General features: G+C 39.5%; 1 protein-coding gene across 3 annotated transcripts in view; it reads left to right on the forward strand.

The window, feature by feature from the left end:
- The window catches only part of mlip (muscular LMNA-interacting protein), a 43474-nt gene extending 30037 nt beyond the window's left edge, over positions 1-13437 (forward strand). For all 3 annotated transcript variants that reach the window (XM_061228867.1, XM_061228868.1, XM_061228866.1), the window contains one exon: positions 11237-13437. In XM_061228867.1, the coding sequence (XP_061084851.1) occupies positions 11237-11461 (225 nt within the window). In that variant the 3' untranslated portion in view covers positions 11462-13437. The remainder of the gene's footprint in view (positions 1-11236) is intronic.
- The last annotated feature ends 14428 nt before the right edge of the window (positions 13438-27865 follow it).

Raw genomic sequence — 27865 nt, forward strand, 5'->3', positions numbered from 1 at the left:
ACTACAGTGACTGGGGCTTCAGTTATATACTTCTCTGCTTACCTGCTGCTGTTTGCTTGGTGAGTGGTGAAATTAGTGTCATACAATATTTTTTAAGAAAAAAAAATGGACGTGACACTTAAACATTTAATTTGCTCAGTGCGAAAGATGAGTCACATTTCAGTTACACATCTTTTATTGTCGTTAAACCCTGTGATCCTCCACCCAGACTAGCCTCTGTGGCGCTGGTGTTGTGCGCCAGCTATGATTCATCACAGCTCTGCTGTAATAGATTGCGGAGAGCTCTCAGTACCGCATTGTCATGTACTTGTGCAGCGTTTTGGAGAAGTTCATCTCGACCAATTACCCCATCACAAACGGCTAACAGTGAAACCTTCATCTCCTCAAATGGCTGGCTTTTGGTGAATTGTACTCTGTGTAAACGAGCTATTTGATGAGCTACAGGCAAATGTCTGACCGAAGCTTTGTCATATCTGGTGCAAAGTACGAATGAAGCGGTGCGTGGCATTCTGAAATCTGCAAGGGTCCGGCTGAAGGTTCAGCGAACCCTCCCCAGAGCTCGCATTTGTGTGGCAGAGGGCCCCCGCGGGTAGCCCTCTGATATTAGCGTAAGAGGCCGCAGGAAACAGGGCACACCTGGATTGTTCCCTCTCTGTCGGAGCCTCTTCAGGACCCTCTCAAGCTTATTTCCAGCGCTGCTCGCTCGTCCGTCCTTTTAATTCCCCCCGTGATTAAGACCCGCAGAGATCTAGAGGGGTCGAGTCTTTGTCCACGGATAGACGTCAGTCACGGCGGAAGGACAGACAGCCGCGATAACCACGTCTCTTCGGGGCATTTACGTGGAGGTGTCGGGGAAAAGAATAATAAAGCACTCTTTTTTTCTGCCTGACGCTGTTTCTTGTGTCAGGCCTGGCCTCTTTTGCATTCCACGCCGGTGTGCACTCTAATTCAGCAAGAATAACCAGGCCAGTATTAGCATAATTTTAACCTAAACCGTCAACATGACATGTCACCCCCGCCCCGGGCTTAGGTGTGTGTCAGCGACTGTGATTTACTGCCATCAGGAACCTGTCGTGTCGTTTTCCCGTATTCAGCTACAAGCGACCACCATAATGCGTTGAGTTAGATAAAATATGATGTTTCAAATCTGCTATAAAATATTGGAATAATTTACTTCAATGTTTATACATATTGTAAGTGGCAGAATTGGTTATATACGCTCATAAAAATGTATAAAATCATGCAGATACGGGTCAAGAGCTTCAGGTAATGTTCACATCAACCATCAGGATGGGTAAAAAATGTGATCTCAGCTTCGTGGCAGATTTCGACCGCGGCATAATTGTTATTGCCAGACAGGCTGGTTTGATTATTTCATGCACATCAGCCTGTAGAGTTTACTCAGAATGGTGCGAAAAACAAAAAAACATCCAGCGAGTGGCAGTTTTGCAGATGGAAACGCCCTGTTGATGAGAGAGGTCAACAGAGAATGGCCAGACTGGTCTGAGCTAACAGGAAGGCTGCAGTAACTCAGATAACCACTCTGTACAATTGTTGTGAGCAGAAAAGCATCTCAGAATACACAATACTTCAAAACTTGAGGCGGATGGGCTACAACGGCTGAAGAACACGTCGGGTTCCACTCTCCTTACAGCTGCTTTTAGTGACCTCTTGAAGTATTAATTGTATAGCTGAATGCTACATCTGAGTCCTTTCCCCCAGTAAGACTGTAACATAATTGAGATATGACAGCACCCCCAGTAGCTATAGCACATTCCATCTTCTCTGTTTTGACTTGACATGCCGTCATTTGCTACGCTGTGTCTCTTTTGGGAATTGAGAACACATGGTCTGTTTGAAACTGGCTTTTTAAAGGGTAAGAAAAAACTATGAACTGTAGCGCTGATTTATTTTGTTTACTGCATCACTGGCTGTTTAATATAAAGATTAACATAAATTATTAATATATAATTTCATATAAATACATGCTTAGACGAACTGATCACCATTTTATTTACATTTTGCTTTCTGCAGAAGCACCTGCTTAGAAAGAAACTCTAGGTAATATGTGGTCACAGTTGAATCTGGGAATCCATTCCTCAGTTGTCGTTTTTTAGGATTTATTCTGTTAATAAATGAACATTTTAGCCTGAAAGGAAATTAATAGTTAAGAGTGATGCTAATTAATACTGTCATCATGTTTTTACCAGCAGGGGAGGAGTGATCAGCAATGTGTTTGTGATTTGATAATTTTCAAAATAGACTTTTGGATGGTAATTACTGGTGTCATCTGAAGGTCAGTCTGTTCTAATCAATTACAGAACACAACTGCCGCCCCACCATTAGCCATGCTTATGATGTCAATGCTTAAGACCTCCAATGCTGAACTCTGTGGGCCAGATTTACGTACATGAAACTTGCAGCCAAAAATGCAGGTGGATGAGAGTATATTAGTGTGGTCACTGTCTGCCGGAAATCAACGCCAACGCAGCTCATTATGCAATCAATGAATGGGTCTGCCTACTAATCGCATTTTACGAAGGAAGCAGATCTTAAGCGCCGCAGTTGAAACTCTTGAAACTGTTTTGTGCATTGAATATCTTTGCTGCATGTGGTGATGTCCATTCTGGTGCATTGCATTACATTACATTACAAGCATTTGGCAGATACTCCTAACCAGAGCAATGTACAACAAAGTGCATAACCAGGGACAAGTGTGCTGAAAACCCTAGTGGGAAGTACAGTTCCATTTGCCGGAAGTGCCCACATTGGCTCAGGCAGTAAGAGCAATCGTCTGGCAGTCGGAGGGTTTGCCGGTTCGATCCTGCCCTGGGTGTGTCAAAGTATCCCTGAGCAAGACACCTAACCCCCAAATGCTCTTGATGAGCTGGTTGGTGCCTTGCTTAGCAGCCAATCGCCGTTGGTGTGTCAGTGTGTGTATGAATGGATGAATGAGACGCATCAATTGTGCAGCATTTTGGATAAAGGTGCTGCATAAATTCCAACCATTTACCATTTTACATAGATAAGAAATTGAACCCTGTAGATGAATCTGATGAGACTAAACCAACCAAGAATCAACTATAAAACAGTTGTGGCAAATACAAAGCTAGCAATAATGAAATAAGTATACACAAGCATGATAATTACAATAAACAGCTTACATGGCTAATTAGAAATTACAGGAAGGTCGGAAGGCAAGGGGTGCAAATCCATCTCAGGACAAAATGTGTAGATATTTGAGCTGTGGCAGAAATGGGAGATATAACGTTGCAGTGAGCTTGACTGTTGCTGGGATAGAGCGGGAACGTTGTGCGTGCGGTTCCAGGACATCTTTTATTTCTCCCCGAAGCGTAATTATTTGTATGGCTGGGTGTTTGTCACGGAAGCCGGGGGGGAAATTTTCTCTTTTTTGGCACTTCCGTGTCTTTCCCTGTTTCTTTTCTGTGATTGTTTTGGAGGATAACTAATCAAAACAAATACACAACCCCGTTTTTATTATTTCAGTAATGCAATTTGAGGATGCTCTGTTTCTAACAAAGTTCCGTTAAAGGCGAAAAGCATTTACTTATATTTGTACTGGCAACACTGATTTTTTGAAACTTCAACCGCTGAATAAGAACAGTGTTTACGACAGGCCACACAATGCCTCTGATGTAAAAATGTTTTGTGACTTGTTACTACAGTTGAGCATGTTATTTCAGTCATTGGTATTGGCAAATGTAATACATTATTTAGTAAATATTTTCCGTGATAAACACTGTGACCCAGCTTGACAGCAATAATTAACGAATTAGATGACACACAAAATCGTCACAAAAGGCTTAGTACATCTGGGCCTATGTGCACATCAATATGGTGGCAGTACATTGCCTCCCACTGCCTTCTCGCCACCCGTGCCTCCATTGTTTTTGTTTTTATAGTATTTTTAGTATATTATTATTATTATTATTATTATTATTATTATTATTATTATTAGTCAGAGCTCAGAGTATTGATTCCTCTGACTTCCTAAACATACACCTACACACGTACGACGCTGATGAATATTTATGCTGGATATCTGCCCCAGGGAAATGTAAGAAGGGGACTGAAAGACTGTTTTGATGGCAGCGGAAGTGTGTATGCGTGTGTGTGGGGATGGGGGGGGTCTGACCACACACAACCTGCCCACCACTCTCATTGATCAGGATTAGGCCTGCGGTCGTCATGGCGACCCTTTGATTGATCAGGGTCGGCTTAAAGCGCAGGTGTCTGCATACTGTAATTAGAGGAAGGCTCCAAGGAATATTATTCCAGAAATAATATATCCTTTAACCATGTACTAGGAGTAGGGCTAATGTGCCCAGAGCTGTGATTTGGCCTTTCAATAATAAATTAAAAGTTGCGAGCACCAGTACATCTGTGAAATGTATAAAAAATCTATCAGGAAAGAGAAACATACTTCACCAGCAGGGTAAAACCATGACTTATTTCTTTGTCATTATTCAATAAGGCCATTAGATGTTTGAATTAGCAATGATTTTTCGGTTGTCATTAGTAATGAAAAATAAATTGACTCAAGCTGAATGGCAGATGATTGAAGAAGGTTTTATAATTTACTGTGTGTCGCCCGTTAGCACTATTTTACTTGATTGCATAAAGAATTCACAGCACTGGGTACTTCATCATAATAATAATAATAATAATAATAATAATAATAATAATAATTTTAATGACTACAAGGAAGTCAACAAAGTCTTTTTTACCAGGTCTGCTTTTTCCCCTCATAATTATAATGATTTCATGTGAAGTGCACAAAATTAATGCTTGCCCATGAGATGCAATTGGATAATCAGAGAATGAATCAACCTGCCAATGGTATTGACATTCATCAAAACACTCTAAACCAGGTCGAGATGATTATCAGACAAAGTTCACTGTTTCCCTAGCCACCACTCTGAATGTATTCATGTTAATGAGTTATTATGGCTGAGCTAACATCTTTAATGCTTAAAGGCCTGTAATATACGCGTATGTCCACGTACTTGCGTGTGTGTAAACCTTACTTTACATAGCATTCTTTTAAAATTATTATTATCAACATTATTATTTACTTTACGTAACATTATTTCCCCTTTCCTCACCTCAGCATGGACAAGGCCATTCACTAGGTGCAGCTGGATATTAATTAGAAGCCATTTTGAATAATATAGTGCCTTTCATTTAATGGACACATACAGTATGGACCCGTTTGGGTCAGCTCTGTAGAGAGAGGCCTTAGCTAATGGCATTCATGGTGAGTGCATTTACTGCTCAGAAGTTCCCTTGTGTGACCTTTCTAAGCAAATGCTCATTTCCACTTCTCTCTGAGTTGTGTATTTTTTTTACATGGGTATTATTTTGGGGTGGGGTTGTCCAAAAAGCTCCCCTGCTGAAAAAAAAGCTTAAGCTAGGTTTTGAAACAGTTGGTAGCTGATCATTTCAAGCTGGTCATAGCTGGATTTTACAGAAGGGTCACCGGTCCTTGCTGTACTGCTTCCTCATTACGGCTGCCATTGACGTCCCGCCCTTATTTTAGCGTGTATAACTCACCTTCTCTACCTCGCTGAGCAATCGGGAGAAACATGTGAGGTGTGAAATAATCACAGCATGAGCCCTCTCACATTTCTTAAAAAAAAAAAAAAAAAACGCCTTTCAAAGAGCGTCTGTGACAGACTGTCTGCGATGTCAGTTTCTCTGACACACAAAAGCCCACACGCTCTAAAAAGAAGCTTTCACACCACAGTCCTTTTTTTTTGGGCCAGTATCGAAAGTTGTCTCCTGAAAGTGACAGACAAAAAAAGATACAAACGACTGGTTTCTGAAGACTTCTGGAGGTTTTACGGGTAAAAGTCTTCATATTTTAGATGTGACTGCATCTTCGGCTCACCAGAAGCTTGACATTTTAATTGACATAAAAATGTCTATGACTCTCTCTTGAGTGTGGGTACTCATTTGCATTCACAGCTGAAGCTGAGTATCTCTTCAATAAGGATAAACTCTATACTGGGCTCACCAAGCTGTCCTCCACAGGGGATGTATGGCTGTCAATCATTATTGGGATAAGAAAATATCGCCTCAAGTGGGGTATGGAATCCATTGCACATTCCTAACATGATATCACAGGTAACAGCTGGATACACAGGGAAGGATTTTTATCTTTAAAATGAGGAAGAAAAGATCAATACACAGGAATGTGTTTACACGTCACGGGTATCATGGAAGCCACCTGTGGACATACACTTCTATGCCATTGGATTTCTGTTCAAGTCAAATGATGCTCTCTCCTACCTGTTAGTGCACAGACCGATTCTCTCCCATCACATTAGAACGCTGTTCTGATATCTTATAAGTCTAGTTTGATTCTGTTTGATTTGCGTTATTATGAAAAAAAATCACATGACATTTATTTACCTGATGCTTTTATCCAAAGCGACTGACAGTTGATTAGACTAGGCAGGGGACAATCCCCCCTGGAGCAATGTAGAGTTGCAGTAAGGGCCTTGCTCAAGGGCCCAACGGCTGTGCGGATCTTATTGTGGCTACACCGGGGCTTCAGCCACCCGCCTTCCCAGTCCCAGTCCTGTATCATAGCCACTGGACCACAGGCTCCCCTGACAATAAATACATGAATAAATAAATAAATACATGAATGATGACTGCATAAAAAGATAATTTGACACTTCAGTGGCCTCCCAGGAAAGTCTTCCACATTCTGCTGTGCATATGTACCTGTCAAACCCCCAGCCTCCGTGATCAAAAAAGCTGTTTTGTAGTAGAACGGGCTTCTTGTTCTTGACGATGAGTGCACTTGACCTGAGAAGAGACACCCTCATGCCGGCCTGTCACTCTCACTGACTCTGATAGGGACAGTCTGATTACTCGCAGTCTTATGACTGATCGTGACATTGCAGCCAAGGAGAACCCATTTTCAGTCCTGCACGCTTTGAATGATAACTGGGACTGTTTTCGTACAGACAGAACTGCCAAAATGTGTGTGTGTGTGTGTGTGTCTGTGTGTGAGTGTGTGTGTGTGTGTGTGTGTGTGAGTGAGTGTGTGTGTGTGAGAGTGTGTGTGTGTGTGTGTGTGCAAATTATGTTTATTCTCCAGAGACGAGATGTATCTTTAGTTGGATAATTCTACCAATTCTCATAAAATAAGTTAATTATGTTCCCTTGTTTTGACAGTTGTAGACTGCTTGTTGTTTCTTGATGGGAATACCTTAGGCATCTTAGGCGTTACGGCGGTGGACAATGAACTAATTAAGAAAAAACCATAGTAAATGTAATAATAATAATAATATATTTATTATTAATTGTGCAGTCATAATGCAGAATTCACTATAATAAAACTAAGGGAGCCTTTTCGTAAAAACATTGCAGTTCTCTTGGGCTGCTTCAAGCCATTCACATTGGACTTGCCCATAATATCAATAGTATAACCCAAATTAAGTACTCAACATATCATGCAAACGCATGCTCTTTGTCAATACAGTATGTCACCTAAGCCCCGTGTATTATTTGGTGGAACAATTAGCATAACAAGGCCAGTGTCCGAATCACAACTAGTGCCACTTTTCAAGTTTCGCTGGTGCTGTTACTGAGAATGTTCTAGACTTTCTCACCTGTGTCACTCCCCCATTCATCCCCCTCCCACCAATCCCCAGCACCCGATAGGGACCGTCCACAAACACGGGGGGGTTGAGCTCCGATGAGTTGCGCTCTCCGCTCGCTTTGGAAAGAGCACGTGTCCCATCACTGGAAGTGGAGACACAATCCCATCGGAAATGAAGTCCTGTCAGATTCGCTCACTGTTATGAAGAAAACATATGAAGAAAACATCACCTAATTTTAAGCTGTACACGATATACACGCCTGTATCCCCAGAGCGAGCAGTAAATCACATGTACTGTAAATATGAACAGAACTACAGTACACGTCTCAGCTGCAGAAACTATTCTACTTCGGCTACCTGCGCTTGGTGTGATAAAATAGCCGTACATTTTTAAACGGCGTGAATAATGTGTTTTTTATATGCTATTTCAAGTTATGGCAATTCAACATGAGCAAGGGACATAGGTTATAATTACAGACTGTAAGAGGTCAATTTTGTCACTGATATCTGGACATATGGAATTTATTTATTTTTAGCCCACAGTGATTCATTCAGGCATGAATGGCTTACCAGGTCTCGAAGGCTAGACATAGTGCGGGGTGTTCTCTGTGCTGTAGGCAGAATTATGTGTCTATGTGGGCTGAATGGTCTGTTCTTTTATAGGCTATAATAGGCTATGGCCTCCTAAAACTGTAGGCTTACTGCTTTATTATTAAGAACTGCATTTTCTGAGCTTTTCTTGTGTTGAAATGAACAATTCGCCCCATATTGTGTCACAAACTGTGTTCGTCTGTCAATGAAGTCTTTAAACCACCCCCACAATGCATGATGCCCATATTCAGGGATTAACATAGTAAAAAATACACAGTAAGTGAAATAATGACTGTCCCATGCCACGTGCCAGCACTGCGAGGGTAGGATAGCTGCACTTTGGGAGATATCATTGTGGTTTCCACTGAATTCTGCTGAGAGCTATGGAGTGTGATTTAAACAAGTAAAACTAAAAAATAAAAGCATTCTTTCCCGATAAACAGTAACAAACTAAAGTAAAAATAAATCAATGGTCTCTGACAATTACTGCGGGAAAGATTCAGTATGTGTGCCAACCAGTAGGCATTGGCCCAGATTGCTCCAGATTGCACAAAATGGCTGAATCAAAATGACTGGTGGGCCAGATCCCACCGGGCGATCCTGAAGTTGGTGTCCATCATTGTGTGGAACCATCGGACAGGGCCAATAAATGGCCTCTCCAGGAAGTCAACACAGCCCTGTGTATGGCAAGACATTCTTTCTCAGTGATATTTAGATCAAATACCGTTTACTAACACACTGTTGTGTTCATTTAAAAACTGTAGCATGCAATTTATATGAAGTGGCAGTACAGGAACATCTTGCTAACTTCCTGTACTTGGATTATTAACCTCTTAAAATTAATGGTGTTGGCCGCGGTGGCGCAACAGGCTAAGACGTAGCAGACTTGTGGTTGCAGTTCACTGCAGTTGCACACCGGGGACCGGGGTTCGATTCCCAGTCCTGCCAAAAGCCAAGTCTGGACGTGGAGCAGCATAATTGGCTCACTGCTCCAGAGAGAGGGACTTGGCAGGGTTAGTAGATCGCCGCACAACAAGCACCTCGGGCGCCTTGGAATCACAGAAGACGAGCAGGAGACGAGACGGCTTAAAGAAGGCGTGTCGCTCTCCTTCGGGCCTCTGAGGGACGGGGTGCGGGCGGTGTATCTAATACTAGCTCTAATTGAATCAGACGGGGTACAATTGGCTACCAAATTGAGAGAAAAAGGGAAGAAAATTCGAAAATAAAACAACGGAAATAATGGAACATGGCAATTAAGTGCAAGGTTGTTAATCAAATCTGTCATGACTATCTAAAATAAAATAAATTAAAATAATTGATAATTGATGTTGATGCTGCTTCTGTGCATCATTAAATTAAATCAAACAGAGTTTACAGTTTGACTATAGTTCTCTCAGATACATTGGAGACCTGTGCTAGGATGATATTTTTGCTAGTTTTATCTGGCACTGTAAGCTGTTTATTGTTCACATGGAAGTGTATGTCATTCCATTGCATTGTGCTGTATAAAAACAGTTTTTAAATATAATTATATTCCATTAATCAGATTAATCAAATTGGCCCTAGTCCTTATCTTTGTTGTACTCTTAGTGCTTGAAATTGTACCTCTGGGGTCCTTGGTTATGGGTATGCACTTTGCATGTTGCTCTGGATCTCAGCGTCTGCTAAATGTCTGTAATGTATCATAATGTATGAATGGCTTCATTATCAATAATTGATATTCATGGTAACTTTGTTGCCACAGGACTGTTTTTTGACATGTTCAGTCCAGATCACTGATATATGTCACATCTGTGCCCTTTTGCCATTGTGTTTTCTGTCTCTCTTGCGTTTTGCCTTTTATTACCCTCTGTGCTTTCCGTAGTCTGTCTTTCTGTCCATTCATCCCCAATCACCTGTTTCACCTGCTCTCCATATCGTGTCTCTGCCTCACCCCCCTCATATATATTTCCTTCTTGTCATTCTGTCATGTCTCTCACCTGTTTCTCCTTGTCTGTTAATCAGTGTTTTATTTAAGCCTGTCTTTTTCAGTTCTTGTTGCCAGTTTGTCTTTTCCAGTATCCGAGTCTCCCCCCCCCGTTCATGCCTTTGCCCCGGTTCTAGCCTCCACTTCCCCGTGCCTTCACCTTCATCTTTATCTGCCCTATTTTGATTCCTGTTTTTGAAATTGTTTTTTATCTCTGCCTGGTTTTGGTTCCTCTGTCAGCTTGTGTTGCTTTAACAGCTTCATTACACAGAAACTGATTTAGGACATGCCTCTTTTTGATCTGTGCTAGTGCTTCCTCCAGTTCTTTAAATCTCTTATGTCACACTAAAGTGCTTTCACTTTCATGAAAACTCTCTCCACATTCCTCACCGGCAGCCTTGTGATGGGTCTTTGCACTTATTTTATCTTTCAGTAAACAGCATTCACTGGCAGTAGTGGGAAAGAGAGTGGGAGAGAGAGACCTGAATGTTCCATGTCGCTAAACGCTGCAGTAGTTTGTAATAGTAACTATAAATAGTAGCTATATAGAAAACAGTTTTTCTATCATATACTACCCTAATACAACTTTACTTTTACTTTTTCTGTTTCAGATGTGCAAAAATGCCTTCGGTCTTGCCATTAAAATTCTATTCTCAGCATACTTTGATTTGATTGATTGTCAAGACCAAGTTTTGTTTTCCGAGAACTAATGCCGCTGGTTATTTGAGTAAACTAAGGGATTGAGTAGTCCAATTTTGTCCATTTGTCCCAAAATTAAATGCAGATGTTCTTTTCTTTACATGTCCAGTAGTTACTGCCAAGATTTCAGCAGGCATCTGTTTGCGAAAAAAATAATGAATGCCTGCATTCACTTGTAAATCAGACATAAGGATGAATAAAATCCAGTTCTTAATGTAGTTATATTTAGTTGGTACGTAAGTGCTGTCCTGAAAGCAATATGTTCACTGGGTTCCAGCTCATTTCCTCTCAATAACATAATAAATACTTAATGAATTTTTTTTTTCTTTTTTTTTTTTTTACAGTTTGTGAGCTCCCCAGCTGGCCAGCTTGCACAGCTGGCTGAGAGGCACAGAGAGTCTGGGAGCCCCACGTTCAGAAAGGGAGATATCGCAAGAAACGATGAAACGCTCCTTCTGATAACTGAAAAAGAAGATTCCGGCACGCCGCCCATGGCAGGAGGGGCCTCAAAAACAGCCTCCTTCAACCCAGCACAAGGGAAAAGGCAGGTTCGTGAGACTCACATTTAGGTGGTTCCAGGGTGAGGACAGAGCAGTGGTGAGATGGGCAAACCTCTTTATTTTATCTAAGAGTTTTTTTGATGAGATGTTTATAGCGAAGGGTTAAAAACCCATGCAGTGTTCCCACTCATTTCTGAGACTAATTACACCTACGTACATATACAGTATGTGTACAAATGTGATTTTGGTCACTTTTGATGATTTGCAGAGAAAACAAAATGACCAAAGAGGACCTTATTTCAGAGGTAGAGCTACTGGAGGTGGATCCATGAAAAAAATCTGCTTAACCACAAACTGAGCTGAGAACATATTGAACATTTGATATGCATTTTACACATTTTTATTTACCTTTCAATTTAGGGTAAAGAAACAGTGCTTAGCACATGAGAATACATCAACAGTTTACTGTCAGCCGTGGAAGCACAGACTGAGAATGCAAACACCTTCATAAGAGCACTGTCAACAGAACAGACTAGCAGGAGACACCGCTTCAAAATGTTTCATGACTAATGGCTTTTCAGCCTCAAGACAAAACAACACAGACACAAACAGATTTACAATGAGCTGAAGACTCAATTGGTACTATAGATGTGTTATAATTACTTCCTAATATAAAAAACATAAAAAGTAAATATATTGTACAGTTACTGCACATGTCTAATGACTCCCTTCAACAATGTTCAAAAGCTAGAGCTTTAGTTGGGGTAGCACAGAAACCAGTTTGATATGGATAGCAGGTTGTTCTGTTGCTTCCCAACACTGTGTGTGTACATATGCTGTCTAATGCTGTTTCATAGTCACACGTAGACTTTGTTAAAAATTGCTACGCTATTTATATATATATTTTTTGTCTTTGCTAGCTGTGACCAACATGAACATTTTGCCTTTATGTGAATAGCCTGCTTTGAAAAAGATGTTTTAGTGAATTGGCTCTAAAACAGAAAAGCATTTTGCTGACAAAAAGCCTTCTATCAGCGGTCAGTTATTACTCTTTATATATCTGTCCCTCAGGAGCATACCGTATACTAACAGCATGTCATTTTCTAAAGAAAAATGTAGAGTTTTATCCAGTACTAATGGATTCTTGAGTGTGTCACATGTACTAAACACTTTCAAATTACATTAAAAGATTATTCCAGGTGTAATTAACTTTTGAAACTATAGTTAATTTCCAAATTGAATGTGCGAGTACTTAATAATGTAATATACTACATATTAGCATATCCAAATATTTTTGGATGGCGTATCAAACTCATCCAAATCATCTGATTTAAAAAAATTATTATAGTCAGTATTTATGTAGAATGTAAAACACAGTTGCCTTGTTGAATAATACTGTTTTTGATTTTGGAAAAGGAAAGGTACCTGCAAACACCCTGACCTGAACTCAGCAAACATTTTGTCATTAATTTTGACTTTGATCAGTTCTTACCACTGAATGCCATTGTGAAAATGAAGGACAAATGAATCCATGTCTCTGAGCCATGGACTTTACTTTTTCATTTTAAAATCACAAAATCACTGATGTACACACTGGCTAAAACCCACACAGAAACATATTTCTCAATACAGAAATATAGAATAAGGATGAATAATTATTTGAGTGTGGTACATCAAAATAATTTAAAAGTGTTCATTTTTCCAATATCACGTTCTTATCAGTGTGAATATAAACTGTAAAATAAAGCAGTTTATTGTATGTCTGACCTTCCACAAAGAAAACCCATCAATAAAGCTACATTGATATTATTGCATAAATAAGCTGTCTATCGTGTTGGAGGCAGTTATGTTGGATGAGATAATTATCTGCCACTGTGTTAAATGCAAATAACTAACCAATGCTTGATTTACTGCATATTTATAATTTGAATTTTGAATACTGTAGTTTGATTCTGTAGAACATATCATTATCTATTATGTAACTGTATTCAATTAATTAAGGACACGTCATGTTGAAGGACACATAAATTGGCTTTTGAATAAAACCATCTTGTCTGCTGATCTTTTGTACTGGCTAAGACGCCTAAAGGGTATTAATATTTTAGATTTGCATGTGAATTGACAAAGTTAAGGTTGGAGAAAAAAAAGTATAGAATTCATATTATGAGGAATGATTAATATCTGAAAATATATATATCAGAGGCCAATGAATAATTCAGGTAAGTAACATTTCATTCTTATTTTTATTAACCTTCTTCAAATATTACCTTAAGACATAGAAATATACACTATTTGCAATGCAACTATGACAACCACTGCCCTTAATGTCAGCCCTCTATAAATTCTAATTTCTGCATCAGAGTAGGTAAGGCATCACTGTCTGCTCTAAATATGACCGGTATTGGACAACGTGGCATAGATTTGGATGTACCTCCATTCTGTACCCTTACGTGCTGAGGTAAAACACACACACACACACACACACACACACTCGTACACAATGTCTTACTATTCATTAAACCGTGTCTATTGCTCGGAGCTCTATGGCTCTATGGGCTCCAGCATTGCTTATTCCAGTCTACTCTCTGTGAAATCTGGTTAAGGAGTCCTATTACAGAACACAAAAACTGTATTACATATCATTCTTTGATTTTCTGACGGTTCCAGTCAGCTGGGATGACAACATCTCATTACACAACACAAAGTCTCTCCCTCAGTCTCCTTCCTATTCCACACCTGCTTATTTTGTAGTTTTTAGCAAAGAGTATTTCCTATTTCTTGATGTCCCCTAGCCAATTAAATAGAACCTCTAGAATAGACTTGTGAACACGTTTTCATTCCACAAATTTATTCCAATGAATACTGTGAATCACTGCTTAAAACATCTTAAATGGTATATTCAGGTACCTAGTTTTTGTTATTATTTGAGAAGGATGTCGTGCATCATCAGACAAGGTACTCTAATTTCATTCTTCAGGTTAAAATGCAAGCCATTACCGAGGCTTCAAATGCTTTATTTAATGGAGAATACTATTTGTTCTCCATTGTTGTATTGTATGTGGATGTGCAGTGTTCTAAGCTTATATGAATTAGTATTACACTATTTTCCTCTCTGTGTGATTATGAGTCCACAGCAGGAAACATACATTTATTAGAATTAGAAGTATCCCAGGTTGACACTATGTGTAACACTTTGTAGTTTAATAAGTTTGAAGTGAGCCTAATCTGATATTTTATTTCAAACCTCTTTTTTCCCCACACTTCGAAATGACTTTATGCATCATCGCTTCATAGTGATTCCACTGATGATCCATAATGAGATTAAAAGTTCTTCCTTCTGAGAAAGAAGTAATCTAAAACTAACTAAGAGGCAAAGTGTTCCTCTAGGCACAGCCAGGCTGATGCCACATACTTACATTATCTTATTTTATTTGGAAATAGTCAATTCATTATGCAACATTTCCTTCTGATTGAAATGAGCTGTTGCCAAAATGAAGGATTAAAAGAAAATGGGGGTCAGAAATTCTCAGCTTTTTGACACGTCCCAAATTGACTATGCCATATCACCGAAGTCAAGGAAGTTATATGTATAGCTGTCACTCAAAAATACCTGAACAGAAAATTTATATTAAAAATGACTAAAGCTTCAGAATATAACATGTCTCTCCTTCCACTTTCCTCCAGTTTTTTTCCCCACAAGAAAGCCCTGCCCCAGCTAGCCTGCCAAAATTAGAAAAGTGTATACAGTAAAGCTATTAACTTTGGTGAAATGTGCTTTGCGGACTCAAAAGCAAAAGACTCAAAACATGCTGTGTCATTGACTTTATCATTTCAATGGTCATTCATTCAAGGGTCTGCTTCCCTGCCTGCTCCAAAACACCATTGACTGCACAAGCCCAGTAGAATAGCACCGACAGATATGTTTTCAGGGCAAAAATTCTCATCAGTCCTTGGCCATCTTATCATGTTAACAAATAATTATTCCCAATTTGAAAAAGATTACAGTTGCAACAGTCATTCAGTTTTACCCTTTTTCACCTCGCTATGTGACATTTGATTGGCCTTTCACTAAGTTTAGAATGCTAAAATATCAATGGTAGCAGTTCGGCCTGCATGAATGCAGACGGCACATGAGATTGCACAAAGAATACAAATCAAGGTAGAAATAAATAAAGTATGAATTGTTGAATTGTGCCCTCTGTTTATAAACCATTCTACACTCTCTGCTAAACAGCAGCTGGGGAAATGAAGCTTGACTCAGGTTTCCATCTGCACTTCTGTTGGTTTTACCAGGCTGAGTGACTGCCACATGGGTTCTAGAACCAGGAGGAGGAAAAGTTTTCAAAACATTTTCTTATAATGTTTTGTCAACATTCACACCTGCTGATGTTTGCTATGCCGCTGACTATATACTGCCGCTGCAGTATTAGAACAGTCTGAGAAGATGGAGGACATTGTAAATATCACATTCACTCTACAGACTTTAGCCCCCGTGATATTTCATTGAGTAAAGGTTGAAGGGCCAAGGAATGACAGGACGCAATGTCAGTACATGCATTTACATACAAACATGTATCTATGTTTATTTGTTTTCATGTCGGACTGCGTTTTGGTCCATGCTGTTATGTATCATGCTTTTTAAAACACATATTAAACATAGTACAGTACTGTGTTACGCCAACAACATTTATTGAATAAGAAATCATTTATATTTTTATAAATGACATAGACATTTATCATCATATATTTGTGTCATCTTCCATTGATATAAATGTGATGGCAGAACGAAATAAAATTCTCCTAAAATTGGTTTCATCACTCATAAATAAACTTTCCAATATCTTTATTGATTCACATTTTTGGTCAGTACTCATGAGATAAATCTGATCAGTACTTTTCTGAATGTGTAAAACAAACCTAATGCTTTTATAGAAAGTTCAAGGCAACACAGCTCAAACTATTTACCAAGAGTAAGCGGGTTAAAATAACTTTTTACTTAATTTTACGTATCTCCTTGCATGCAACATGACTGGGACAACTTTTTTCTGAAACTTTCAGCTTAAAGGTGTAAAGTTTTTAAAAGGTTTAATACCACCAAATAATGACTGATGCAGTAATCATTTTTCAATTTCCCCACTCTCTGGTTCGGACTGTGAGCGTAACGGCTGCCAAGTTGAAGCAGTAACGGCACCAGCGCAGCGGAGAGGCCGACTGGACCTGTCTGCCAACGGCCTCCAGCTCATGGCCTGTCTGAGAATATGCACCCTGAGAAACAGTTCATGGCAACACTTTATCCTAGTTCTTAGCACTGGCACATACATAGAAAATATACTTGGTTTGGAAAAATCCATGTAAAACGATTAAGTCTCACCTTCTTTTGATATCGCATTTGACAGTTCGTGCAGATACTTCTCATAATACGCTTGTTTTTAACGGGAAAGAAATGGGGAGATCTGATTGGCATTAATGAAAACAACCCCACCACACACCCACAGTTAATTTGCTCTTATCAAACCAGCCTCTTTTACAACTGTGCCGCAGTCGCGCTAAAGCCTGGAGTCACCAAATAACCGAAATTGATCCTAATTGGCCGCCCGCCTTACGTTACTGCTAACGTTTGACAACTGTACCCTGACTGCGAAAACAGTACCAAATGTATTTGTTCATTGTGTGAACGCAACCTGTTACAGTACGTCCCTGTGGATGCCTCCGTTGCCCTGGCCCTAGCATCTGTTTCCGGCAGAAGAGCCCAGACATGTCTCTTTGGGAGTGAATTCGTGTATAATCACACTGCAACATGCGCCCCAAAGCAGAGCCGGAAAGGTTTCTGTTGAATATGCATTTGAAGCGAATCCCAAAAGATGATGTGCAGCGCAAGCACTGATGTTGATGAAATAGCAGCTGGCCTTTATGCACTTGATTCAAAGTGATTATAGTTTTAATGAAGAAAAGAAAACGCGTTATCCGCTCCAAAGAGATTTCCCAACACTTAATTTCAAAGGTTATTGAATGGGGCCCGATGCTGCAACCACATCCTTCTGCTTCTTATTAAAACATGAGAAAAGAAAACAAATTCAGGGTGATTATCAGATAAAAGGTACATTATAGCTGCCTAAAAATGACAAACATATTATGGGTGATTATCAGACAAAAGGTACAGTATAGCCGCTATATCTCAATGACCACCAGTGATTTGTCATTGTGCTAGGCAGGAATTGGCAGTAATTGCATAACACACTTAATGGAACGTAAAAAACGTTTTTAAAAAAATACAGTAAAGGCACAGTGCCCTTAATGTGTTAATAATGTGATATTTCTTTTTTCCCATGTAAATGTAACATTTTTACATGTGAATGAAAATTCACATGGATGCTTGAAATTTAATCACATGGATGCTTGGATTGTCTTTATAGTTCATGTGCACTTTTCACATGTTGGGTTTTCAACATGTGGTTGTACCACATGTTCACCACAGGATGTTTGCCAAACAATGTGACTATGAATCACTAGTTTTGCTCTGTATCTTTCCAACCTGATATAGGGAGCTACCTGTAGCCTAGTGCTTGACTGCCACCTGCAAGGTTGGTGGTTCTATCCCCCGTGTGCTTGTAATGAGATTTGCACGGCTGTTACGCCCTTATCCCAACATTGCTCCTGGGTGGATTGTCCCCTGCTTAGTCTAATCAAGTGTAAGTCACGTTGTGTAAACGTTTTAGTTATGTAATGTAATGCTATAATTTTCCCCATTAGTGTTTCATTATTGTGTTTTTATTAATGTCATTATTGTGATGATTCATGATTTTGTTTTCGCACTCTGGTGCTCACAGTTGGGTGTCCCCCCGGGAATTCACCACAGTGGTGTTAATGAAATTGAAAGGCCCTCTCAGCTCTCATCCCACAGGGATTATACCCCCTTGTAATCCCACAGCGAATTCACCAGAGCTATTTCACTGGGTACAGTACACGGTGCCCGTCCGCATTACTATTCATGCCACTTCTATTTTTCAGTGTGCAGTAAAGCTTGTCGACAAGTTGTCATTGTTGTAACCTGTTGTTAATTTACATGATGACACTGCGTGACTGCCAGCGACGGTTAGTGCTGCCAAACCATCTCTTATTTTACGCTGTTATTTTTCTTAAAGATATATCCGCACAAAGGGTCCTGTTTTGGTCACAACGCGAATGCAAATGCCCCTGGGTGGAAGTGAAATTGCTAGTTTTGTCTCACACAAACAGAATATTTGTCCCCTGTGACAGCCCATGTATTCTATTGATGAAAAGGAACTAGGTATTTTCCGCTGTGAGCTGTCGTGCATTTCAAACGGTTCTATCCATTGTGCTGTTCTATGCCATCTCATGCATATTTCTCAGGTGTTCAGATAAACTTTTATTCCTAACAGCTGGTAGAGGGCCGTCTGAGTAGAAAAATACTTTGTCCCTCATCATTTTAGTTCCCTGATGCAGGTCTGTGCCTCTTCTATCAAACCCAAAATTAACCATTGCTGCAGTCTTAGATTGCATCAGATTGTAAAATAAAATGAATGTATTTGCATATGTCCACCAATCTGGCATCACACCATTGACACATGCGTATGCATTAATGATAATCTGTTTTTTTCATCGTGTTTCACAAAATAACGCTCAATGCCAACGCACCAGTTTAATGGTATGACCCATACAGTAAATGCAGGATAATCCTGGCTTTAGGCGGATTTCTGGGTAAATGGATGCTTCAGTGTGACTGCCCTACCTCATTTTATGTCACCTGGTACAAAAGGTTTTCTGCTCAACTAGAGTAAGCACCATTAGTCTGCCCCAGTTAATAGTCCAGCCAATAATTCCTAGTTTGTTCATATTGCCATAATGCAGACACATCTGTGTTAAAATAATAGTTTCGATTTGACTGCATCACAGCAAATTTGATGCCCAGCAAAACATGGAACTGTACCGTCTGTGTTTTATTTAATCTGTTCGATCTACTTTGAGCACCTGAATCAATATGCTAACATTTGTAAGAAAAACAGGAAGGTCTCTGGAACTTGATGAAAATGATGTCTATTTACAGGAAAGGCAGCTGTGAGAAATACATGAGACGTATTCTGACAGGCCGTCTCGTACTGGCCACCGTGGTGTGACAGAATTAGCACGTCCGTTAACTCCTGATCTCTCCATCCCGGCAGCTATTCTACCATTGTACAGACTGATTATAATACTGATAAGATCCAGGGAATTTGCGGCCAGCAGCCATATTGGCATCAGAGACAGATTACTTGCACATTCATTATGGGGAATAATGTGCGTATAATAATGGTGGCCAGTTTATGATGACAGTGCCTGCCAAGTCCAGTTATTTTCAGACAGGCCATGGCAGTAAAGGCACAATATATCTTTCACATTAATGTAAAATAATCAACTTTTTAAACTCCATGTGTCCAATGCAAATTCAATTATTGACTTGTTATATTATATTATAAATGATATTATGTTATGAAAATGATTAAATTAAGTAATTTTAAGTTAGTAAAACCTTCCAATCCTACCTGCTGTCTGCCTGGCTCATGGGTGGTGTAATGAGATTGCCATGCAGTCAGAACAGCAGAGATGTCGGCCATCTTGCGACACTCCTCTTTGGCACTTTAACAGGCCCTAACTCAATGGAACCTCTTTTTCCCTGGTTAATTAACTTCTCTTCATTTTTGTTTCATGTTTATAGGATGGCTGTCAGCACTCCTTGCGATTATCCTTCTTTCCACTATTTTCCCCGGTTGTCCAGAACGTTTTTGTGTGTGATGATATATTAGCTGAACGTTTCTGAAGACCTGCAGGCTTCACAATGGTTGGTATTAGGGGTAAAAATGATTTTAAGCAACAGAATACAATTGAAGAAACACAAAAAACATTTGTATAGTCACGTCATACCTACAGAGGATGTGCCACCTGATTGTTTTTCAGACATCTTGTAAATCTCACAATTTTCAGTTGGAACTATGCTGGAACTTTCCTATGACTCATCCTACCTGAAACTACCATTCCCAGAGAAAGTTAGGCCAACACAAAATAACATTTAATTGTGAATAAGATTAAATGTGCTCATATGCACAGTCTCTGAACAAAAGTAGGTGGTTGTTACCAGCACAATGTGTGTCTTTGCCTCAAATCACGCAATTATAATTCCACTTTTGCCTGAAAAAGCAATTTGGAAATGCCAGTCTTGGCCGGTGGTTTGTACACAACTGGCATCGATTGTTTTCATCATTCCAAAGAAGGCATGCATGCACCTGCCTCTCTTGTATTTAGTGGCAACACTCAGGACATTAATAACAAGCTGAAATCTACCTGACCTTATCATTTTAATGGCATGCTTTGCCAGTTACTGCCATTTTAATTTATTTTTGATTTTATTTTAGGTTATATACCATCATACACATCTCTCTGGGTACCTAACAAGTGGTTCTTACATTACATTATGATTATTATTATTATTATTATTATTATTATTATTATTATTATCATTCATTTGTCACAAGATAATTCATTTTGAATGTCATCTAACTTAAATAGTTGTGGCAGTTAAACAGCATAAATAGATCTCAATTAACTAAAGATGTCTGCTGTACGAAACTTTATTGAACCAAAGCCCAATCCTCATGTTTTCTCAGAGATAAAATACTCTGTCATGGTTTATTTTATTTTTTTAATACAAAGAATTGGGGTCGTAAAATCTTTACTTCACTCAGTTGCTTATTAAGTTGGATGTGTATTTGTTATGAATTGACAAAACAACTTTCAAACTTTAAGTTCGCTTCTTTTTTCTTTTTTCTCTGTTGGGATATGCAGTAATGACCATAGGTTAACTCTCATTGATTGACTGCTTCACAAACAAACAAACAAACAACAAACAAGGGCGAACAAAATTAAAGCTTGGGCCAGTTAAAAGGCAGGTTAAAATAAGATCCATAATTGTTTTATCTGTGATGATTATCATAGGAGTAGCCTCAGAAACTCTTGCAGCATCATGTTAATATGTATTAACATCCCACCTAATAACAGTTAATTTGCAAATAAATTTAATTCAAGAGTCAGGAGAGGCGCATAACAGCTTTGTTACATTTCTTTATTTCAATTATCAAGCATGGATATTTCTGCAAAATGCAGCTGCATCATTACGCTCTCTTGAACATTAAAAAAATCTTTAAAAAATCCATAAAGGCGGCACGGATGGTGCAGTGGGTAGCACTGACGCTTCACAGCAAGGAGGTCCTGGGTTCGAATCCCCGTCGGCCAGGGCCTCTCTGTGCAGAGTTTGCATGTTCTCCCCGTGTCTGCGTGGGTTTCCTCCGGGGTACTCCGGTTTCCTCCCACAGTCCAAAGACATGCAGGTTAGACTGATTGGAGAGTCTAAATTGCCTGTAGGTATGAGTGTGTGAGTGAATGATGTGTGTGCCCTGCGATGGACTGGCGACCTGTCCAGGGTGTATTCCTGCCTTTCGCCCAATGTATGCTGGGATAGGCTGGGATAAAGCTTAACTTTGAGGTTTTGTAGTTTTACACTCTCGTTTCGTAATGTGGCAGGCGAGACTAAAGCAGTGATCGCTCTCCTACCTCCTCAGCCTCTTTCATCAGGATCTCATTGTCTGAATAAAAAGTGAGCAATTTCCTCAACCATTACAATTATTATCCTTTCACTTTCACTCAATCCTCATCTTTTTAAAATCAAAATACTATGAGTGTTTTGTTCTTGATTAGCAACAAAAAAGTATAATATTTCTGCTTATATCAGTCTTGCTGGGTTGCATCGTACTGTAGCTATCAGAGTGTGTAAGAGCAGAAGTTGGGTCATAGTGCAGCTATCAGAGTGTGTAAGAGCAGAAGTTGGGTCATAGTGCAGCTATAAGAGTGTGTAAGAGCAGAAGTCGGGTCATAGTGCAGCTATAAGAGTGTGTAAGAGCAGAAGTCGGGTTATAGTGCAGCTATAAGAGTGTGTAAGAGCAGAAGTCGGGTCATAATGCAGCTATAAGAGTGTGTAAGAGCAGAAGTCGGGTCATAGTGCAGCTATAAGAGTGTGTAAGGGCACATGCTGTGTCATTGTGCAGCTATCAGCTTGTAATTATTCATGCGTATTGGGCATTAGCTGCATAAGAGAGGATTCCCTCTGTCTGTGGCCATTTCACAACAGGCAAATATTTCCATGGTCAGTGGTGTAGTGACATCATGGTTAGTGGTGTAGTGACATCATGGTCAGTGGTGTAGTGACATCATGGTCAGCGGTGTAGTGACATCATGGTCCACACTACTGGATTGTCACATTAGAATTTTTCTAACACCTTCTGTGACCAGTGAGGCACAAACCCAGCAGAAGCGCATGTACAGAAGCCCCATTATACAGCAAACATGTACCACTTCAGTCTCAGCAGGACGGTGTCAGCAGAACACAACCAGTATAACCTTTGCACACATTTCCTACACATGAAACCTTGTCAACACCACCGCAGGCCCCAGACATAAGCAGCAGTTCCTGAAACCCAGTGGCACTTTGTCAGTTTGCCAAAGTTTGGCAGTAATGAATTGCCTGAATTAATTAATAGTATTTCAAAATGTTATTTTTAAAACAGAGTCAGTTGTATTTTAACGATGTCCTGTGGGCATGTGTGGCATTTGGAAATTCATCCCCCAGATACCCTGACAGTGACTAATCAACTGTTTGACACATTTGACACATTTACTCCTGACAATGCAAAAAAAGTAAATTAAAACCATAACCTACAGTATGGAATATATTGCCATATTTTCTCAGCAGTCTCTGAATTCAGCAAAGCACCCCCCCTGCCATTACATGCTGTATCTTGGTTGTTATCATTTCAAGTCACAGATATTTTTTTGTACAGTCTATATACAGTATGATGCATAAAAAACAAATACAAATTCTGTACTGATGAATATGCTGGATGTGAGAATTTCACATATCCACTTCTTACCTCCTGTTGCTTGCCAAAATTGGCAATTAATTTTAACATTCCTAATATTAAAAATACCCTTTAAAATATTGGAAATTAGCATTACCTAAACCAGCATAGAGACGCAATTACTTCTGTGCAACCAAATTGCAAAACGCATATACACACACACACACACACGCGCGCGCGCACGCATTCATGCACATATGCACACACAAGAACCAGCAATTCTAGACCTCCCATCCATGAATGATCGCGAAACAGATTTGACTTGAACTAAGTTGCATACAGAGGAAAACGAAGACGTGACATTCCCTCGGTATAATAATAGCAGGACGTGGAGCTCACCCACCACTGCCAGTTTTAGCACTCGCTTGGGCACCTGGGGTGTTTCCTGGCAGCTGCACCGGACCGCTCGTCACACGTCAGTTGGGGTGGCACAGAAGCGATAGTTAAGCCAATTAAACAGACGGATGACTCGGCTCAGAGACTGACGCCGGGAAACACCCCTGCTCTGTGAAGTGACACCTTTAATGATCGCGGTGAGTCTGGACCTCGGTTAAATGCCCAATTTGAATAAATGTGTACTTCTTTAAGGCAAATAGTCAGTGTAATATCGACTTCGATTTTACATAATATTCCCCCAGACTACTTTTAACTGTAATAGAGTACATATTCTTACTGGACTGTCAGATTAGAATGTGCACTATGAATACCACTACAAAGAGATGAGATTTGTTTTTAAATTAAGCACACTGTCCACTGTAAATTAAAATGACATTATTTTTAATAGTGTAATGCAGGTTCAGTGTTGTTCGTTGATAAACGTGAGCTAGCGCCACTCCTTTTTAAACCCCGGTAGGACGGGAATTACAAGCTCCAATCTGAATACTTGGAGGAAGTGGAAACAAAAGTTAAACATTAAATAATAACCACAGCGTCAACCCTTTAACCTCACATCAGGAGATCAAGAGCTGTGAATGTACTTATTTAAAATGACAAATTACAATTCTGCACGAAACAAATTTCCTTGCAAAACACGAAGAACAAAAATACTTACTGGGGCCCATTCATGTTTAACAAAGATTATGTTTCTATATCTAAATAATTAATTTTCCTTTTGACATTAAAAAAAAAAAACTATGTATTGTAGGTTAAGTTTCCAATGCTGCTTAAATAGACTAATGCTGCTTAAGCCTAGTCCAAACAGTATTACATTCAGTATTTATGTGCTATCTTTCATTTTGTTTTCTTTGGAAATGAATGAAAACAAAACCAAAAAGAAAATGTATTTTCACATGTACCACTTAGTACAATGCATAAGTGAACTATCCCCCCTCCAGTGATTGGTCTATTCATCTTCATGTTGAGCAGATACTATTATGCATCCTAGAAATAACAGTCACTGGCCTGGGTTGCACTCCTACTAAATTCTTGGTTAGAGAAATATGAAGACTTCTGATGGCAGGAACAGAACTTCTTATCACTCGTGTCTCAAACAACCAGAGATAAAGATCAAAGGAAACATCAGGGTCATAAACCATTAACATTCCTCCACAGCCATGTGAAAGACTGATATGAAATTATAGGAAGTGTTTGGTTGCAATTATTACTGCTAAAGGTAGTACAACCAGTTATTATGTTTAAGGGTCAAATAACTTTTTTACAGGGGTGATATGGGTGTTTTATAACTGTTTTCATTAAATACGTAAACAAAATGTGTTTTGTTTACACTCAGGTTCCTTTTGTCTTACATTGCATTGGGCCTAAAAACCTGATGCCATTCAGTGTGAAAGAAATACGCAATAATAGGAAATCAGGAAGGAGGCAAATATTAAGTTTGAGTGACAAGTAGAATTGCATATTGAAGTAACATTTAGACTGCATATTGATGTATTTCAGTTGTGATGATTGTTGATGTGCTCATTTCATTGGGATATATTTAATAAGATAATATGTCCATTACTTTATTATCACTAGACATGAGACAATTATTAAAGTACTAATATCAAGGCTACTAAAACCAATCTCATTGGGGCTAGTTTTCAGTAATAGCATAGCCTACTCTGAAATCACATAGGCTATGCCTTTTGTGATGCCGACTTTTACCGTGTGATAGCCTACCCATTTCTACACACAAATATGTGTGTGTTCTCAGTCAGTGCATTGATGGGAATTTGTAAACAAAGGACTTTTGGGTGACCAAGTACTGCGAAATTTCACTTGACTGTGTTGGGCTCAGATAACTGAATTAAGTTTTTACACGTTATGGACGCATCTGGCTATTGCCTGAAACCCCAAGAAAATGGTTGCTCGGAGCTGTCAACCCTTACAAAAGATGTTTAGAAAAATATTCCTGAAATACTTTTTCTGAAAAAAATCCCAGAGAGCAGAGGCTATTTAAAATGCACTTTCTTTGTACTTACTAGAAGTAATATATAGTATCGTACTGAAAGCATTTTACTGTAGCATTTCAGTGAAAGGCAGGTGGCACACATTTCTCCCACTGTTGTGCTGCTAAATTATACTCCACTCAATCGTCAAATCTCCACTTCAACCACAAAATTATGTATTATACGTACAAGCAAAGCAGAACTGAAATTTTCCAAAATGTTACAAAATGTTGGAATTGGGTTCCAAAGAAATGAATGCAAACACCTGTACAAAAAGGAACAATTTAGAAATAATATCAGCTAAAGCATAGAATTTCAATAATAACACAGCGTGCGTAAGCTTTGTGTGTTCCATCCGTGGAGTCCAAACACCTAGTCCAAACCCCTCCTGCCAAGACTTCCATCAGGATCTAATTATAGCTCTCTAACTTAAGCACCGCTCTGCATGCTAACAGGCCTTCGGTTGTTTTTCGTTTCACGACCGACGCTGTGCAGCCGCGCAGATGCATCTGGCTATCTGGCGACAGTGTGAGATAAGTTATAATAAACACTTCCTAACCCTTTATGTGTAATGCGTGTGATGGTGAGACAGCGCTGGAAGACTCACTCTGCATAAGAACTCGAAAAAAGCTGCCTCACAGCTCAGCGTGATCTCCCTGGACCAGAGGAAATAGTCGAGGCTGCAACTGACCCAATTACCAGCGACTGGCCGACAATCTCAGAAGTCAGCTTTGGCTGGCAGTTCAGGGGAGGAATGTGCTGAGAGTTTTCACCCTGAAAAAATACCCCCTACCTGAAAGCAAATTGGGTGCTTAATATCCTGTGGCGCTCATTAAAGAGTAGATACAGACAACTCAAAGAGTAGCTTAATGTGGGACACTTTCAATCGGCTCCATAGTCACTATGCTGAAGGCTGCTCTCTGTTTTTCTCTGATAATGGAGCATGACAAATCCATGTAAAGCACACAGATACGCACAGTAATTGTTCATTATGAATACAAATGAATACATAAATAAACCATTGGAACCATCCATGTCACCACCAATGGCTTGTTGGAATTACCATATTCTTTACTTTAAAGCTGTCTATTTACAATAAACATACAATACACATGTTTGTGCATGCACACAGCACGTATAGTACCACTGTAATTACACACCATCACCACTCACTCTACTACTCACTCTAATTGCATCATCTCACGCAACTGACAGCTCAATGCATTGGTAATCACTTACATTTTCTTTATGCTCATCTACATGCAAAAGGAATGAAATACTGAAATAGTGGCTTTTAGATTATGCTATGTATACCATCAGAACACCTGGATCTCACAAGCTACCGCCCCCTAACCCCCCTCTCCCTTCCCTAAAATAGAGCCTCAGGAGTTACCCGGTGTCAACTGCATTACAAATAAGTCTGTACTTATAAAAACAATTATTACTACTGAATCCCCAACATGTTTACTAGAGTGATGTTCCCACGAGTCTTATACAGGAAGTTACCTGCCCTGAGTCAGCTTGTTCTGAACACAGCCTACGCCTCTACTGTATGGCCAAGCCTGTACTGTAGGGACATGTCTGTCTGAGTCCACCAGATCTGCTGTGAGAAATATGTCACTTACTGTAAAAGTAAGATCCACACCCATCTCCAAAAGAAAGGAACTGGTGAAACGGTTACTCACTGATTTGACTTATAAAAAAAAAACCCAATTAAGCATTTGCTAAGAATACATTACAAAACATCTAACTGCAAACAGTTTCATTGTGTTCTCTGTCTCATGGAATGTCTTTACTCTTCCTGTTGGTGCTAGATTCCCCATGGTTAAGAATGACATTTAACTAAAAGGCTGCTATTTTTTGTTGGCCACTGCACAGAAAAACAAATGCAAGAGTTCATCAACGGCCTTCGGCATTATTTTGCAGGGCTGAAAAATAAACTAGAAAAAGTGAGACATTTGTTGTGTCAGAATTAAATTTGCTGTGAAGCCATACCCAGCCGTTTCACTTTGCATACATGCCAGTTTGCTGCATTTGCCACATTCCAACAAGTTAAAGATAAAATAGATGCAAATGATCCATTAGATTACTACTTTTGCCAGACAGGGCATGTTTTGTTTAAGGGT

This window comes from Conger conger, chromosome 18 (assembly GCF_963514075.1).
Source record: "Conger conger chromosome 18, fConCon1.1, whole genome shotgun sequence".
Taxonomy (NCBI): domain Eukaryota; kingdom Metazoa; phylum Chordata; class Actinopteri; order Anguilliformes; family Congridae; genus Conger; species Conger conger.